The sequence below is a fragment of the Sprattus sprattus genome (assembly GCF_963457725.1).
Source record: "Sprattus sprattus genome assembly, chromosome: 1".
In the NCBI taxonomy this organism is placed as follows: Eukaryota; Metazoa; Chordata; class Actinopteri; order Clupeiformes; family Clupeidae; genus Sprattus; species Sprattus sprattus.
In genome coordinates this window covers 9,676,344-9,692,592 of record NC_137920.1, presented here as the reverse complement: position 1 = coordinate 9,692,592, position 16,249 = coordinate 9,676,344, and the positions used below count along the sequence as shown (strand labels likewise).

The 16,249-nt window shown below is 41.4% G+C and overlaps 1 protein-coding gene across 1 annotated transcript; it reads left to right on the top strand.

Annotated features, from left to right (window-relative positions):
• Positions 1-1,429: 1,429 nt before the first annotated feature.
• Positions 1,430-15,206, top strand: LOC308367281 (E3 SUMO-protein ligase ZBED1-like; the record flags this gene model as incomplete). Its single annotated transcript, XM_080841156.1, has 3 exons — positions 1,430-2,545; positions 4,470-5,106; positions 14,992-15,206. 3 exons carry the CDS (start codon positions 1,430-1,432, stop codon positions 15,204-15,206), a joined length of 1,968 nt encoding a protein of 655 aa, XP_080697282.1.
• Between the last annotated feature and the right edge of the window lie 1,043 nt (positions 15,207-16,249).

The following is a 16,249-nucleotide window of genomic DNA, read 5'->3' as shown; positions in this document are numbered from 1 at the left end:
ACACCACATGGATTAAGTTAAAAAAAGGAAATCACTTCCTCAGATCTTCACATTTAACTGTGTGCCATCTATATGATTCCCCTTTCAAATACTACCATCAGAAATGATGATACATAAAATAAATAGTATAATTACTATATACCCTTGTATGAGTTTGAATTTATACAGTTCCCACCTGAAGGTGCAGTCCTGGTTGTGGCAGGGAACTGAGAGAGAATCAGATAAGATTGATTCAAATGTGAAAACATTTATTTTTGACACATAGATAATTAAAATGGAAATACAATAATGACACACAGATAAATCAAAGCCAAAAGAAGTAGCAATTACTGCAGCTGTGATAAAAAAAAAAAATATATATGTATACAACCTACACGTTTCTGTATTTAAAAACCTCTACCGCAAACATAAATCAGATCCTGCTCAAGATCCATTAGTGATGAATTACAGAAATCAAAGATGAAGAAGAATTTGTTTCAGGAGAATATGGTGACTTCGACTCTCCACCTAGAAGTACGTTTCTTGCTTATTGTAGAAGGTTGTGTGTACTTACAATACCTGCATTTTAAAGAATGGGTAACCCCTGCTTCACAATGTGAGACCTATTCAAGGAACAGAAATACTGTGGGTATATTTTAGTCATGGGATACTATATGCAGTCTGTTAGATTCAAAAGACAGAAAGTGTCTGCCATAATTTTTTATCTTACTCTGTTATACTAAGTCACTTCTAATTGATGTGCAAATTAAGCAAATGTGCAAAATTAGCGAAGTGGAAGGGTGAAGTGCTAGAGTGAAGTGGTAGTAATGGGAAGGTCCCTAAGTCACTTCTAATTGATGTGCAATTTTAGCAAATGGCCAATATATACAATCCAGTCAAAGGTTTGGACACATTTTCTTTGAGACGTTTTTTCTTTACTTTTATTATTTTGTACATAGTAGATTAATACCGAATACATTTAAACTATAAAAGTACACTTATGGAACTATGTTCTAAACAAACAAGTGTTATCTACAGTGTAAAGGAATAATAAAAGTAAAGAAAAAAACTCAAAGAAATGAGAAGATGTGTCCAAACTTTTGACTGGTACTCTGTATGTAAATGGTACAAATATGTCCAAAAATATGTGTTTGCTGGTATTGTAAAAAATTACAGAGGAGAGAGATGTTGTTGATTTTTTTTTTATTATTATATTACAGGAGACGTTCAAATGATCCAATCTAACAAAAGAGGGAACACTGAGCAAAAAAGGAAGAAAGACGGATGTCACAAACGCCCCCGGTGCAAAAAGACTTCATACCAGGAATTACATCAGCGACTAGACAACAGGGAGAAACAACATGAATGCTCCAAGTTTTTCAAAACATTTACTAGACGTTTCAATCTTGCAACTCATCAACAAATACACACAGGAGAAAAGCCCCTGAAAATGGCTGAAAATACAGAACAACACGTCGCGGCTGCATCAGAGTCGGCGAGGGAGATCATAACCCCCCGCAACCTTACAAGTGCCGTGTGGAGGTTTTTTGGCTTTTGGGCTCAGCGGGGAAAAATTGTTGAGCCAAGGCATAAGGTTACATGCAAGCTGTGCAAAGTTGAATTGGCCTACCACTCGACAACCAGCAACATGTGGGCACATCTGTCCACGGCGCACCCGGGTGAGCTTGAGCGCGGACCAACGGCCAAACAGCCCCGGCTCGAGTCTTTTCTGAAGCCCGCTGCCACAAGCTCGTTGGCCGCACCGAGACAGGAGGCCATCACTGAAAAGTTGGTGAAATTCGTCTGTAAAGGCATGAGGCCAATAAGTGTGGTGGAGGACGTGGCATTTAAAGAGTTCTGCCGCGAGATGGAGCCCAAATACCACGTCCCTAGCCGTGGGACTGTGACATCGCGGATCGCGGACCTGTACAAGAAGACTGTAGACCAACTCAAGCTGTCACTGCAGGGGAAGGACGTGGCTCTTACCACGGACGGGTGGACATCATTATCGACGGCATCATATGTCACAGCCACGGCCCACTGGATTAACGAAGACTGGGAGATCTTAAACAGCGTGCTCCAAACCAAAGAGCTGAAGGTCAGCCACACTGCAGAGAATGTGGGCCAATGTCTTGCAGAGATCCTGGGTGTTTATGGCCTGAAGGAGTCTGTAATTTGTGTCACCACTGACAATGCCACCAATTACATAAACGCGGTTGAAAAACATCTTGAAATGGTTAATATACCATGTGTGGCACACACAATCAACCTGGCGGTACGGAAAGGGCTGGCGGTCAGAGGCATTGAAATCCCCATCGCTAGGCTGAAAGTGGCGGCTGCACATTTCAGCAAATCTTCAGCAGACAGCTACCTCCTCCAGCAAAAACAAGAGCTCCTTGGGTTGAAGGCTGAGAAGCTCATTAATGACTGCCCAACGCGCTGGAACAGCACTTACGATATGGTTTGCAGAGCATCAGCGCAGCAAGCGGCCGTGTCTGCCGTCGTCTTTGAGAAGAAGCTGTCTCGAATGGAGCTGTCGATGAGCGAATGGTCCCTAATGGAGAAGGTGAGCTTCTTAAATAGTAGGCCTACTGCCTATCATGAATGCAAAGCTGTTGTAATAAGCATACAGTGTGTCCAAACATGTATGGATTATAATCAATATAATAACATATAATATTATAATAGGCCTATATAATATTATAAGTATTATAATCACCTATATTTTATTTAGGCTACTTTTATAGGCCTAGGTCTATTTAGCCTACCTTATATATATATATATATATACTGTATATACAGCCGCGGAAAAAATTAAGAGACCACTTCAAAATTATTAGTTTCTCTGGTTTTACTATTTATTGGTATGTGTTAAAGTAAAATGTACATTTTTGTTTTATTCTATAACCTACTGGCAACATTCCTACCCAATTTCAAATAAAAATATTGTCATTTAGATCATTTATTTGCAGAAAAATGACAATTGGTCAAAATAGCAAAAAAGATGCAGTGTCTTCAGATCTCGAATAATGCAAAGAAAACAAGCTCATATTCATTTTTAAACTACACAATACTAATGCTTTAACTTAGGAAGAGTTCAGAAATCAATATTTGGTGGAATAACCTTGATTTAAAATCACAACTTTCATGTGTCTTGGCATGCTCTCCACCAGTCTTTCACATTGCCGTTGGGTGACTTTATGCTACTCCTGGCGCAAGAATTCAAGCAGCTCGGCTTCTTTTCATGGCTTGTGACCATCCATCTTCCTCTTGATCACATTTCAGAGGTTTTTTTATGGGATTCAGGTCTCGAAATTGGGCTGGCCATGACAGGGTCCTGATCTGGTGATACTCCATCCACACCTTTACTGGCCTGGCTGTGTGGCATGGAGCATTGCCCTGCTGGAAAAAACACTTCTCAGAGTTGGGGAACATTGTCAGAGCAAAAGGAAGCAAGTTTTTCTTCCGGGACAACGTTGTACTTTGCCTGGCTGAGGTTTGTAAAAGACCATAAGGAGTGAACCAAAGCCGACTGGAGGGTCTCCTAGTTCGTCTTCTCTGATGAGTCCAATTTCACAGTAGGTGCAAGACTCTGTGGCTTGTAGGCCTCTCCAGGTCTCCGTCTAACTATCAGACGACCATGTGTTGGGCAAAGCTGAAAATTGGACTCATCAGAGAAGACGAACTAGGAGACCCTCCAGTCCGCTTTGGTTCAATCCTTATGGTCTTTTACAAACCTCAGCCAGGCAAAGTACAACGTTGTCCCGGAAGAAAAACTTGCTTCCTTTTGCTCTGACAATGTTCCCCAACTCTGAGAAGTGTTTTTTTCAGCAGGGCAATGCTCCATGCCACACAGCCAGGCCAGTAAAGGTGTGGATGGAGTATCACCAGATCAGGGCCCTGTCATGGCCAGCCCAATTTCGAGACCTGAATCCCATAAAAAAACCTCTGAAATGTGATCAAGAGGAAGATGGATGGTCACAAGCCATGAAAAGAAGCCGAGCTGCTTGAATTCTTGCGCCAGGAGTAGCATAAAGTCACCCAACGGCAATGTGAAAGACTGGTGGAGAGTATGCCAAGACACATGAAAGTTGTGATTTTAAATCAAGGTTATTCCACCAAATATTAATTTCTGAACTCTTCCTAAGTTAAAGCATTAGTATTGTGTAGTTTAAAAATGAATATGAGCTTGTTTTCTTTGCATTATTCGAGATCTGAAGACACTGCATCTTTTTTGCTATTTTGACCAATTGTCATTTTTCTGCAAATAAATGATCTAAATGACAATATTTTTATTTGAAATTTGGTAGGAATGTTGCCAGTAGGTTATAGAATAAAACAAAAATGTACATTTTACTTTAACACATACCAATAAATAGTAAAACCAGAGAAACTGATAATTTTGAAGTGGTCTCTTAATTTTTTCCGCGGCTGTATATATATATATTGTGACGCCAATGGCCTATGTTTTATTTACTTGTTCATTGCAGGTGCAAGAGATCCTGAAACCGTTCAAAGTGGCGACGGAAGCGCTGTCTACGGATGCTTATCCAACAGCGTCGGCTGTCTTGCCCATCATTCATGTTCTGCTTGCACAGCTCAAGCGAACGCCAAGCGAAGAAGAAGCGCCAGCGCTGCTTGAGATGAAGGCAAAAATAGCGACGGATCTCAAGAAGCTATATGGCGAGGAAAGGGTCGCACGTAGGCTGTTGAACAAGGCCAGTTATCTGGATCCTCGTTTCCACCAACTCCGTCATTTGGAAGAGGACCAGAAACGGCAGGTGCATCTGGCAGTTTTGGAGGAGATGAAGGCAAATGTGGGAGGAGGGAGGGATGAGGCTCCCGAAAGACCACGCGAGCAGCAACCCAAATCTGCGTTGACGGCCATGGAGAGTCTCTTCGGAGGCGTGTGCGACACCCGCCCAAACCAGGAGCAGGACATCAGTCTGCTGCTCCAAAAAGAGATGTCCATGTACGAGCAGGAATCCCCCATACCCCCTCAAGAAAATCCACTCATGTGGTGGAAAACGTTGGGCGGCAGATACCCTCACATTGCCCAGATGGCAAAAAAATACCTCTCCATCCCCGGTTCTTCAGTGCGCTCGGAGCGCGTCTTTTCCTCCGCTGGCAACATTGTAAATAAAAAGAGAGCAGCCTTGGCACCCTCCAATGTAGATTATCTTGTCTTTTTGGCGAATAACTTGTAAGCGTGACGGTGGCAATGCACTAATAGCCTATGACAGAGTAAATTGCAGTCATTTGTTTTGTTTGTTTTTGTTTTTTTCGCTGTTTTTTGTTTTGCTCAAAAGAATGTTAGAAGCCAGCTTGTTTTCGTTTAAGTGCTTCAATTTTAGGGACGTGTTTGTAAAAGTTTGTGATTTTTTTTAAATTGTAGGCTATTATTTTGTTAACGTTAGGCCTATGCGGCATCATTTGTGGGATATAATTCACATGATGCATGACTGTGTCTTTGTGGATTCTTGCTTTAAAGCGTTTTAGGCCTTGAGTTTGGAAAGCTATGTTCACTTGCTCGGAGCGCTCCTTGTCGTTAAAAGAAAAAAGATTGCGCAGAGTTTAGGTGGGAGAACGGGAAATTGATTGTTGTTAACTTCTTTGTTAAGCCCTATTTTGTAAACGTTGTAAATGTGTTTAAATAAATGAACAATGATGTAGGCCTATCTTTGGGTTGTTTTGTCCCGGGTTCGAATTAGGCTATAACTTATAACACCAAGCAAGCCGCTCTCCTCCAGCTCTGTAGGGCACATTGTGGACTGAGCATGCAAACCAATTTCATTACTGCATAGGGTGGGTTAGGTGCAAGTAGGCTATATCTGGAATTCCCCAAACCGATTTATTTGGTTTCTGCGGGGGAAAAAAATAAATCCTGCGACACCCTTAGCAAACAATAAGGCAGTGAGGCGCAGTTGTCCATCTTAGTTAAATTGTCTCACATTCGAAAAGCCCTTTTCCACTCTGCAGATGTCGGGGAAGCAGTGCTGCTTGCGATGATCTTACTTATAGCCTAATGTTTTTTTTTTTCATTGAGAATAACCCAGCAGTTTAGCCACAGTTGCACTACATTACAAAATCATATAGCCTACGTTCATAATTTTTGTTCCTGGCGATTTCAATTGGTTTTCTGTGCAAGACAACAGACATGGACATTTATTCTTATTCACAACTGTTCTGAGCTGGACTTACGCAGGCTATGCCATTCAATAAGCATCCGAAGTAGAGCTCAGGGGAGCTAGTAGTCTGGCTGGTGAAAGCTGCTGTAACGCAATGTTCTCGGCAAAGTCCGAGACAGCTTTTTTTTCATGAATCCGAACGGTGCGTAGTTGTGCTGGCCCTTTCGCTGGCATGGTGGAAGACGTAGGTGACATGCATTTTTTTCTTTATCGAATTTTAATAGGCCTACTCGATAAATGGTAAGCAAAGCAAGGAAGGTTACCAGTAGCATACTTTGTAACATTCAGAAGCGGGCGTCTTCTTCAGATTACTATAGTTTGCGCGCTTGCAGGTGTGGTGGTGAAATGCAAGCGATACAAAGTTGTGGCTTTTCATGATTAGGCCTACACGTTACTGGGCTGTTTATAGGATATATATATACAGTACTGTGCAAAAGTTTTAGGCAGGTGTGAAAAAATGCTATGAACTAAGAATGCTTTGAAAAATGTAAGCAATAAATGTTTATTTTTTATCCATTTACATGGTAAGACTGAGCACAGCAACAAGACACAACGTAGTTATACTGCATCAGCAGGGTCTCTCCCAGACAAAGATTTCAAAGCAGACAGGGGTTTCAAAATGTGCAGTTCCAGCTCTTTTGAAGAAGACGTTGAGGATCGTAGACGCAGTGTTCAGCCAAGGAAACTTAATGCAGCTGATGAAAAACACATCAAGCTTATTTACCTTCGAAATCGGAAGATTTCAAGCAGTGGCATCAGCTCAGAACTGGCAGAAACCAGTGGTACCCAGGTACAGACATTTACTGTCCGGGGAAGTCTGGCCAGAAGTGGTCTTCATGGAAGAGTTGCAGCCAAAAAGCTCTACCCCGACAAGGAAACAAGGCCAGGTGACTGAACTAAGCACGTAAACATAGAAACTAGGGTGCAGAAACATGGCAGAAGGTGCTCTGGACTGATGAGTCAAAATTAGAAATATTTGGCTGTAGAAGAAGGCAGTTTGTTCGCTGGAGGCTGGAGAGAGGTACAATAATGAGAGTCTGCAGGCAACAGTGAAGCATGGTAAAGGTTCCTTTCCAGTTTGGGGCTGCATTTCTGCAAGTGGAGTTGGAGATTTGGTCAGGATGAATGGTGTCCTCAATGCTGAGAAATACAGGCAGATACTAATCCATCATGCAATACCATCAGGGAGGCGTATGATTGGCACCAAATGTATTCTGCAGCAGGAACATAACCCCAAACATACAGCCAATGTCATTAACAACTATCTTCAGCTTAAAGAAGAACAGAAAGTCCTGCAAGTGATGGTATGACCCCCACAGAGCCCTAATCTCTACATCATCGAGTCTGTCTGGGTTTACATGAAGAGACAGAAGAATTTTAGGAAGCCTACATCCACAGAAGATCTGTGGTTAGTTCTCTAAGATGTTTGGAACAATTTACCAGCCGTGTTCCTTCAAAAACTGCGCAAGTGTATCTGGAAGAATTGATGCTATTTTGAAGGCAAAGGGTGGTCACGCCAAATATTGATTTAATTTAGAATTTTCTTCTGTTCCTTCACTGCATTTTGTTAATTTATGAAGAATTGATGAAAATAAACTGTTAACACTTCCATTTTTGAAAGCATTCTTAGTTTACAGCATTTTTTCACACCTGCCTAAAACTTTTGCACAGTACTGTATATATCCCACTAATTTGAACCATGGTTTTGTCGCATTATTGACGTATTGACGGTATTGTACATTTTTTTATATATACAGGTGCATCTCAATAAATTAGAATATCATCGAAAAGTTGATTTATTTCAGTAATTCTATTCAAAAAGTGAAACTCATATATTATATAGATTTTTTACACACAGACTGATCTATTTAAAGTGTTTATTTCTTTTAATTTTCATTATTATAACTGCCAGCTAATGAAAACCCAAAATTCAGTATCTCAGAAAATTAGAATATTGTGAAAAAGTTCCATATTGATGACCATTGGTGTCACACTCTAATCAGCTAATTAACTCAAAACAACGGCAAAGGCTTCCTGAGCCTTTAAATGGTCTCTCAGTCTAGTTCAGTAAGCTACACAATCATGGGGAAGACTGCTGACTTGACAGTTGTCCAGAAGACGATCATTGACACCCTGCACAAGAAGGGTAAGACACAAAAGGTCATTGCTAAAGAAGCATGCTGTTCACAGAGTGCTGTATCCAAGCACATTAATGGGAAGTTGAATGGAAGTAAACAATTTGGTAGAAAAAGGTGCACAAGCAACAGGGATAACGACATCTTTGAGAGGATTGTGAAACAAAGCCCATTCAAGGGAGATTCACAAGGAGTGGACTGCAGCTGGAGTCAGTGCTTCAAGAGCCTACACGCACAGACGTATCCAGAACATGGACTTCAACTGTCGCATTCCTGTGTCAAGCCACTCTTGAACCAGAGACAACGTCAGAGGCGTCTCACCTGGGCTAAGGACAAAAAGGATTGCACTGTTGCTCAGTGGTCCAAAGTTCTCTTTTCAGATGAAAGTAAATTTTGCATTTAATTTGGAAATCAAGGTCCCGGAGTCTGGAGGAAGAGAGGAGAGGAACAGAATCCAAGTTGCTTGAGGTCCAGTGTAAAGTGTCCACAGTCAGTGATGGTTTGGGGTGCCATGTCATCTGCTGGTGTTAGTCCACTGTGTGGTCCAAGGTCAGCGCAGCCATCTACCAGAAAGTTCTAGAGCACTTTGTGCTTCTCTCTGCTGACCAGCTTTATGGAGATGAAGATTTCATTTTCCATCAGGACTTGGCACCTGCACACACTTCCAAAGGTACCAGTACCTGGTTTAAGGACCATGGTATCCCTGTGCTTGATTGGCCAGCAAACTCGCCTGACCTAAAACCCATAGAGATTCTATAGGGTATTGTGAAAAGGAAGATGCGAGACAACAGACCCAAACACACAGAAGAGCTGAAGGCCACTATCAGAGCAACCTGGTCTTCCATAACACCTCAGCAGTGCCACAGACTGATTGCCTTCATGCCACGCCGCATTGCTGCAGCAATTCATGCAAAAGGAGCCCCGACCAAGTAATGAGTGCAGTACATGTTCATACTTTTCAGTAGTCCAACATTTCTGTGTTAAAAATCCTTTTTTCTATCTGTCTACAGTAATATTCTAATTTTCTGAGATACTGAATTTTGGGTTTTCATAAGCTGTCAGTTATAATCATCAAATTTAAAAGAAATAATCACTTGAAATATATCAGTCTGTGTGAAATGAATCTATATAAAATATGAGTTTCACTTTTTGAATAGAATTACTGAAATAAATCAACTTTTCGATGATATTCTAATATATTGAGATGCACCTGTATATTGCAGGAGACGTTCAAATGATCCAATCTAACAAAAAAGGGAACACTGAGCAAAAAAGGAACATAGAGAGACGTCACAAACGCCCCCAGTGCAGAAAGACTTCATACCAGGAATTTCATCAGCGACTGGACACCAGTAAGAAACAACATGAATGCTCCCAGTGTTTCAAAACATTTGCTAGACGTTACAATCTTGCAATTCATCAACAAATACACACAGGAGAAAAACCCCATCAGTGTTCTCAGTGTGGGAAGACCTTTAGTGCAATGTCTCATCTCACGACACACAAGAGGACCCATACTGGGGAAAAGCCACACCAATGCAGTATATGCGGCAAGTCCTATGGTCAAATGTCTCATCTCAAGATACACCAGAGGATCCATAGCGGGGAAAAGCCGTATCAGTGTACTATATGTGAAAAGTACTTCCGGTACAGCTGCGACCTAGTCGTCCATCAGGTCACACACACAGGAGAGAGGCCCCATCAGTGTACCCAGTGTGGAAAAGCCTTTACCCAAATGTCTCATCTCAAGAGACACAACAGGATCCATACTGGGGAAAATCCGTATGAGTGTACTTCATGTGGAAAGTATTTCAGGGAAAGCTCTAGGCTGACCTCAAGACACATCAGAGGATCCATTAAAATGCCCTGCTAATACATGATTGAGAATCACTTACTGAAATATTTCTTGATTTGCTGAAATTTGAACCACGTTTGATGTCGAGATGAAGAATTATTTTGTCATATTTATAAACGTTTGATTTGGTATAGATTGAAAAATAAATTGTTAGGGTACATGAATTGAGGGGGGAAAAAGATGACAGTGAGTGTTTGTGGGGGGGGGGGGGGGGATTTACGTGTTTGGGTCTGTAATATACAGCCGTGGAAAAAATTAAGAGACCACTTCAAAATTATCAGTTTCTCTGGTTTTACTATTTATTGGTATGTGTTAAAGTAAAATGTACATTTTTGTTTTATTCTATAACCTACTGGCAACATTCCTACCAAATTTCAAATAAAAATATTGTCATTTAGATAATTTATTTGCAGAAAAATGACAACTGGTCAAAATAGCAAAAAAGATGCAGTGTCTTCAGATCTCGAATAATGCAAAGAAAACAAGCTCATATTCATTTTTAAACTACACAATACTAATGCTTTAACTTAGGAAGAGTTCAGAAATCAATATTTGGTGGAATAACCTTGATTTAAAATCACAACTTTCATGTGTCTTGGCATGCTCTCCACCAGTCTTTCACATTGCCGTTGGGTGTCTTTATGCTACTCCTGGCGCAAGAATTCAAGCAGCTCGGCTTCTTTTCATGGCTTGTGACCATCCATCTTCCTCTTGATCACATTTCAGAGGTTTTTTATGGGATTCAGGTCTCGAAATTGGGCTGGCCATGACAGGGTCCTGATCTGGTGGTACTGCATCCACACCTTTACTGGCCTGGCTGTGTGGCATGGAGCATTGCCCGCTGGAAAAAACACTTCTCAGAGTTGGGGAACATTGTCAGAGCAAAAGGAAGCAAGTTTTTCTTCCGGGACAACGTTGTACTTTGCCTGGCTGAGGTTTGTAAAAGACCATAAGGATTGAACCAAAGCGGACTGGAGGGTCTTCTAGTTCGTCTTCTCTGATGAGTCCAATTTTCAGCTTTGCCCAACACATGGTCGTCTGATGGTTAGACGGAGACCTAGAGAGGCCTACAAGCCACAGAGTCTTGCAGCTACTGTGAAATTGGACTCATCAGAGAAGACGAACTAGAAGACCCTCCAGTCCGATGTCAGCCTCACCTCACTTAACGTCGATGTCAGCCTCACTTTAATTCTTCTGATTTTATGTTTCTTTCTTGCTTGGCACTGTCACAGAGAGTTTGTGCATTGAGGATGCGCTCTGTTTGTGCATTGATTATGCTGATTAGATTAAATAGGGGCGTTTTGAGGGCGGAGATTCAGTTGCGCACAATTCAACGACCATTTGTGATTTATAACCGAAATATTGGCGTACACGTGTTTTTTTTGTGCGTAAATTTTTTTTAATAAAAATGAACATCCCCTTAGAATATATCACAGAAGATTCGACAAGAATTGTGGGAGAACGCTTTTCCATTCAAACTAGCGGAAACTAGCGGAAAATCTATATAACTGGGTAATATGTCATAGAGTGCGTTGAATTTGTCTCTAGCCAGGGAATCCAATGAAGCCTCATTTTGGAAAATGGGGCATATGGTTCAAAAGTAACATATGTAAACACATCTTCAACTTTGACCCATTGGTGGCGCTAGAGGGTTTTAGTGGGAGACATGAAAGTTGGTGAGATTGATGAAGGGACTGGTCCCAAAGAGTGTGTCAAATTTCACAACTTTTGACCATGCGCTTCAAAAGTAACGTGTGTAAACACATCTTCAACTTTGACCCATTGGTGGCGCTAGAGGGTTCAAATGGGAGACATGTAACTTGGTGAAATTGATGAGGGGACTGGTTCCAAAGAGTGTGCCAAATGTGGTGACTATTTGATATTCACCAAAAACGTAATATTCATTCATTCAAAATGGCAGCCAAATCAATTCGGCCACATCCATTTGATTGACTGTAACTAACAAACGGTTGCGATAATCAAAACGCCAGGGGTTAACTTTTGTAAGGCTTGGTCTAAAGAAGATGTGGGCAATTGCCTGTTCTATGCTGGAAGGAAAATGCTTCAAAGTGGTCATTTTGGAGGGTTACAGACAATGATTTATTTTTCTAACATCGTCTGATTTGTACATTTATCTTAAAACAGTAACATAGGGCTGTTAGTGTTGGAGCCTTTATTGACTGGTGCTTTCGCTTGTGTTTGCTTGATCGTTCCCCTCTGGTTCCTATTGAATGTAAGATGGTACTTGTGAAGGCAATGCCACGAAAGTCTTGAGTTTGCTGGCGAGACTAATCGGTGTCTGTATTCGTCAAGTAGGCTATCCCCTCTTTTTCCAAACAGGTCTATAAGAAAGGGCTGTGTGGAAAACAAAATTGTCATTCAAATGTGTTGTCGGCATCTGTTGAGCTATCCCCTATTAGATTGCATTCAACCATTGCCACCTTTAAAAATAATTATTGAGAGGTTTTGCGATGGCGCTGTAGTCGGGAATATATACGCTTGTGGTTAAATAAGTCTAGAACGCAAACCTGAAACAGTCGTGGGTATAGGTAAATTACAAATAACTGGGGCGGGCACCTAAACGTTTCTGAAGCAGAGGCCACTAATCGTTATGCTGACTGAGGTTTAACGTTCATATGAGCAAAGCATTCGCGCATTTGCTCCATGAGTTTAGCATCTCTGTTAAAATTCGGTCTACGGTGTTGGTTATGCTTGGGGCTGGGTCTAAAATTAATCTTAGTGGGACATCTGTCAGCCCAATGTCCAACCTTTTTGCATGCAAAGCAATGTCCTTGCTTAGGAGGGTTTACTTGCGATGTGTTACCTGCGGGAGAAGGCATGGGAGAAGGGGCTGTTCAATTTGCATAGGGACTGGGGGAGTTCTCTGTAGCACAATCAACAGCGGCTATGTGTGTGGCCGACATATTCAGAGAGTGCATTCTCTCAGCTAAGCTGACATCAATTCGCTGGCCCCATTGTATAAAGTCAGGCCAAGTGTTGAGCAGGGGCAGGGTGTTAAAATATCGGGCCTTCAGTTCAGATTTAAGACCTGAAATTGCAGTGAGAATCATTGCATCAGAATTGAATATAACCCAGTCTCCCGTCACCTCACAGTAGCGCCTATAGCGATCTTCGAAACGTTTAACATAATCAAAGAATGGTTCTTCCTCAGCTTGCCTGAACGCACATGAATCAACTGCGCTGGCAAAGCCATTTCGAGACAATTGTTGTTCACTAAATTTAAAACAATGGTGATAGTTTGCAGTAGCCTGTGAGTAAGTGTCCACTGGCGTTTCGTGTCCCTGAAGTTGAACTGGAGCCATAGGGGCGATCAAAATCTTCGGGCCAGGAACAACGGGAGAGCATAGGAGAGCAGAAACATTACTTGAGTTAGTTGTATGGGTGGGAGGGGGCGTAACCTCTAGTTTAACTTCGGCAACAGTCGCATTTTTGTCCTGCTCTGCATCGATAGAAAGGTTAAGATCCATTAAAATACCATTTTGCTTATCAATCAACAGAACGCACAAATACATTCCATATTTCGCCTTTTTCTTTTCACATTTTAAATCTGACCACCACTCCAAACTCTGTCCAAAAGCCCACTCGCTACTCCATCCATCTCTTTTCATTTTATCGCATCTCCTCTTTTGTGTGTCGAGAACAAATCGTGCCAAAGAGACACTAGCGGGTGTAGGTTTTAAAGTAGCCATATTAATTCAGACCAAGAGATTGTTATGACCAGACAACGAAGTTACACACAATACACAGCACGCTTGAAACAGACAGACAAGAGATTTGATTCGTTATGGTTCTCTGATAAACAATTTAAATCAATTATAGTGAACAGGACTTTTTATTTTATGTGCAGAGGTTTCTTTTGTTTGATGTGAGATCTCCCTACTTCATCCGAACAGGTTCTTCAAGGTTAGCTCCCGGTTGGAAAGGCTTGACGATGGAGGACGTCTCTATATGTACAGCGTTACAAACAGAGTCCACCGCGGCTCTCGGACTCACTGTTGTCCAGACACGTGGCCACAAGTGCTACAAATCCGACGCCCGCGTCTGAGACTTTGTTTGAATATGTATTGGGACTAAACCTGAATACGATGCCTTTCACTGTGCGCTGCAGTGTCGGGTAAAAACTACTTTACTAAATGTGTGGAAAAGCAAGCGCTTTCCACAACTTTATCTCACTCACTCCAAACAAAAAAAACTATTTTGCACATAGAATGAAGCGTAAGTCGCTTACCTGTTCACAATGTTATGAGGATTCCGTGCTGATTGTTGTAGAGTTAATACTCCCAGCTGCGAAGGACCAAATATGATAGCTCTGAATCCAACAATAAACTTTATACAATGGAACCACGAGGTGAATCAAATGTCTTGCTGTTTATTTCGCACGTGTGCCTGCAGGGAGTCAATTCCAAATTGAGTAGAAAGGGTAAAGACTGAATATCAATGTACAGTATTACTTTTTATAAGGTCAGATATGGGAGGTCACAGGTCAAATGGGGGGGTGTGTTACTGTTTAGGTACTGGTTGATCATGGGATACCTTTGGGTGATAGGTCAATTTGGGCAAATGGGGGTGGGAGTGGGAGGGGAGGTGAGGTGACCACCAGCCCCCCAAAATGTTCCGGAACATGCTTACCTAAGGTCCTGGTATGTGTATTACATAGGCCATGAATAGGGAGGGGATGTCTAGAGAGGTTCCGTTTAGCATAGGCCATGGGTGAGGGTGGGGGACAGACTGTGAATACACATGGCACGCACACACACAAGAGCATTCATGTATGCAATGGTAATTATATGACTATATCAATTTCCATCACTAGACAAGAGTGAGTCTCACTGGGCTGTCCTATCAGAGTTCTCAAGAGAGATAAGTGAAGAGGAGGCTGAAGTGAAGCGTATGATCAGTGTGAACATCATCAAGACCGTAGATTCAAGCACAGACCCTCTCTTCAAGCTGATTCATCACTACTCTGACTGGCACAGCCTGGAGAAGGCGGTCTTCTGGATGAAATGGCTCCAAGATGATCCTGGTTGACGCCAAAGGGTTCGTCGGGTCTTTGCCAAAACAAAGACCAACACTTTAGAGAGACCCATTAATAAGTTGTGTCTCCTGCTCGAGATGGAAGAATCTTAGAATGTAGAAATTGATTTTAGTTTAATTTAGGTAATTGTCATCCCCATGATGAGCAATTAGGGGCCGGAATGTTAGTGCCATTTTCACATTGTTGTTCAGATTTAGGCATTATATCATTTAGATTCATGTTTAGTGATTGTTTATTATAGTTATAGCATATTTGTATTTATAGCTCGCATTTCAGTCTAAAATATGTTTAAGTGCTTATGCATTGCATTGCTTGGAATAACCAGAGGTGAGCTGTGACATAGCGAGCTCACGCATCAATGTATCAATTGTTTGTTTTTGATGTATCAACTGTCACTTTGTTGCACTGGTAAGAATGTTGTCAGAATTTCAGTAAAAGACGGAGCGAACACAGTTTTTCTAACGTTGTTGAAATACAGTACACGCGTAGACTCGTTTTCTTTCCGTCTAAGAGTGGTTACTTAAGGTATATGATAAGAACTACATACTGACCAAAAGAAGGGAACTTTAAGCCACTACAGGCCATGTTATGAAATGTGGATGGGTAAGTGGTCAGCTCCAAAAGCTAGTAATTAAATGTGGATGGGTTTGTGGTCAGTTCCAAAGGCTTGTTATGTAATGTAGATGGGTAAATGTTAATTCTGTTATTTGCAAGATATTTCTGTGCTTTGGTGTAGTTTGAAGTAGTTTTCTGCTTCATTGCTCTTTTTATCCTGATAATCGTAACCTTATGAGGACACTGTGTACCCACTACACTGTTCTACAACCAATACTTTGAAATCTGTCTCTCTCCAGAGTATCTATTATTATCTTTGTGTAATTCATGTGTATTCCTCCTTCCTTCTGTAAAGAGGCTCGAGACAAATGCAGTTGCTATATAAATTATTAATGAAATTACAATATTTGCAGATGCAATATAGCATACACTGTATTTATTTAGGCTAGCTAGCAGTACAATGGACATGTGTTGTTCAAAA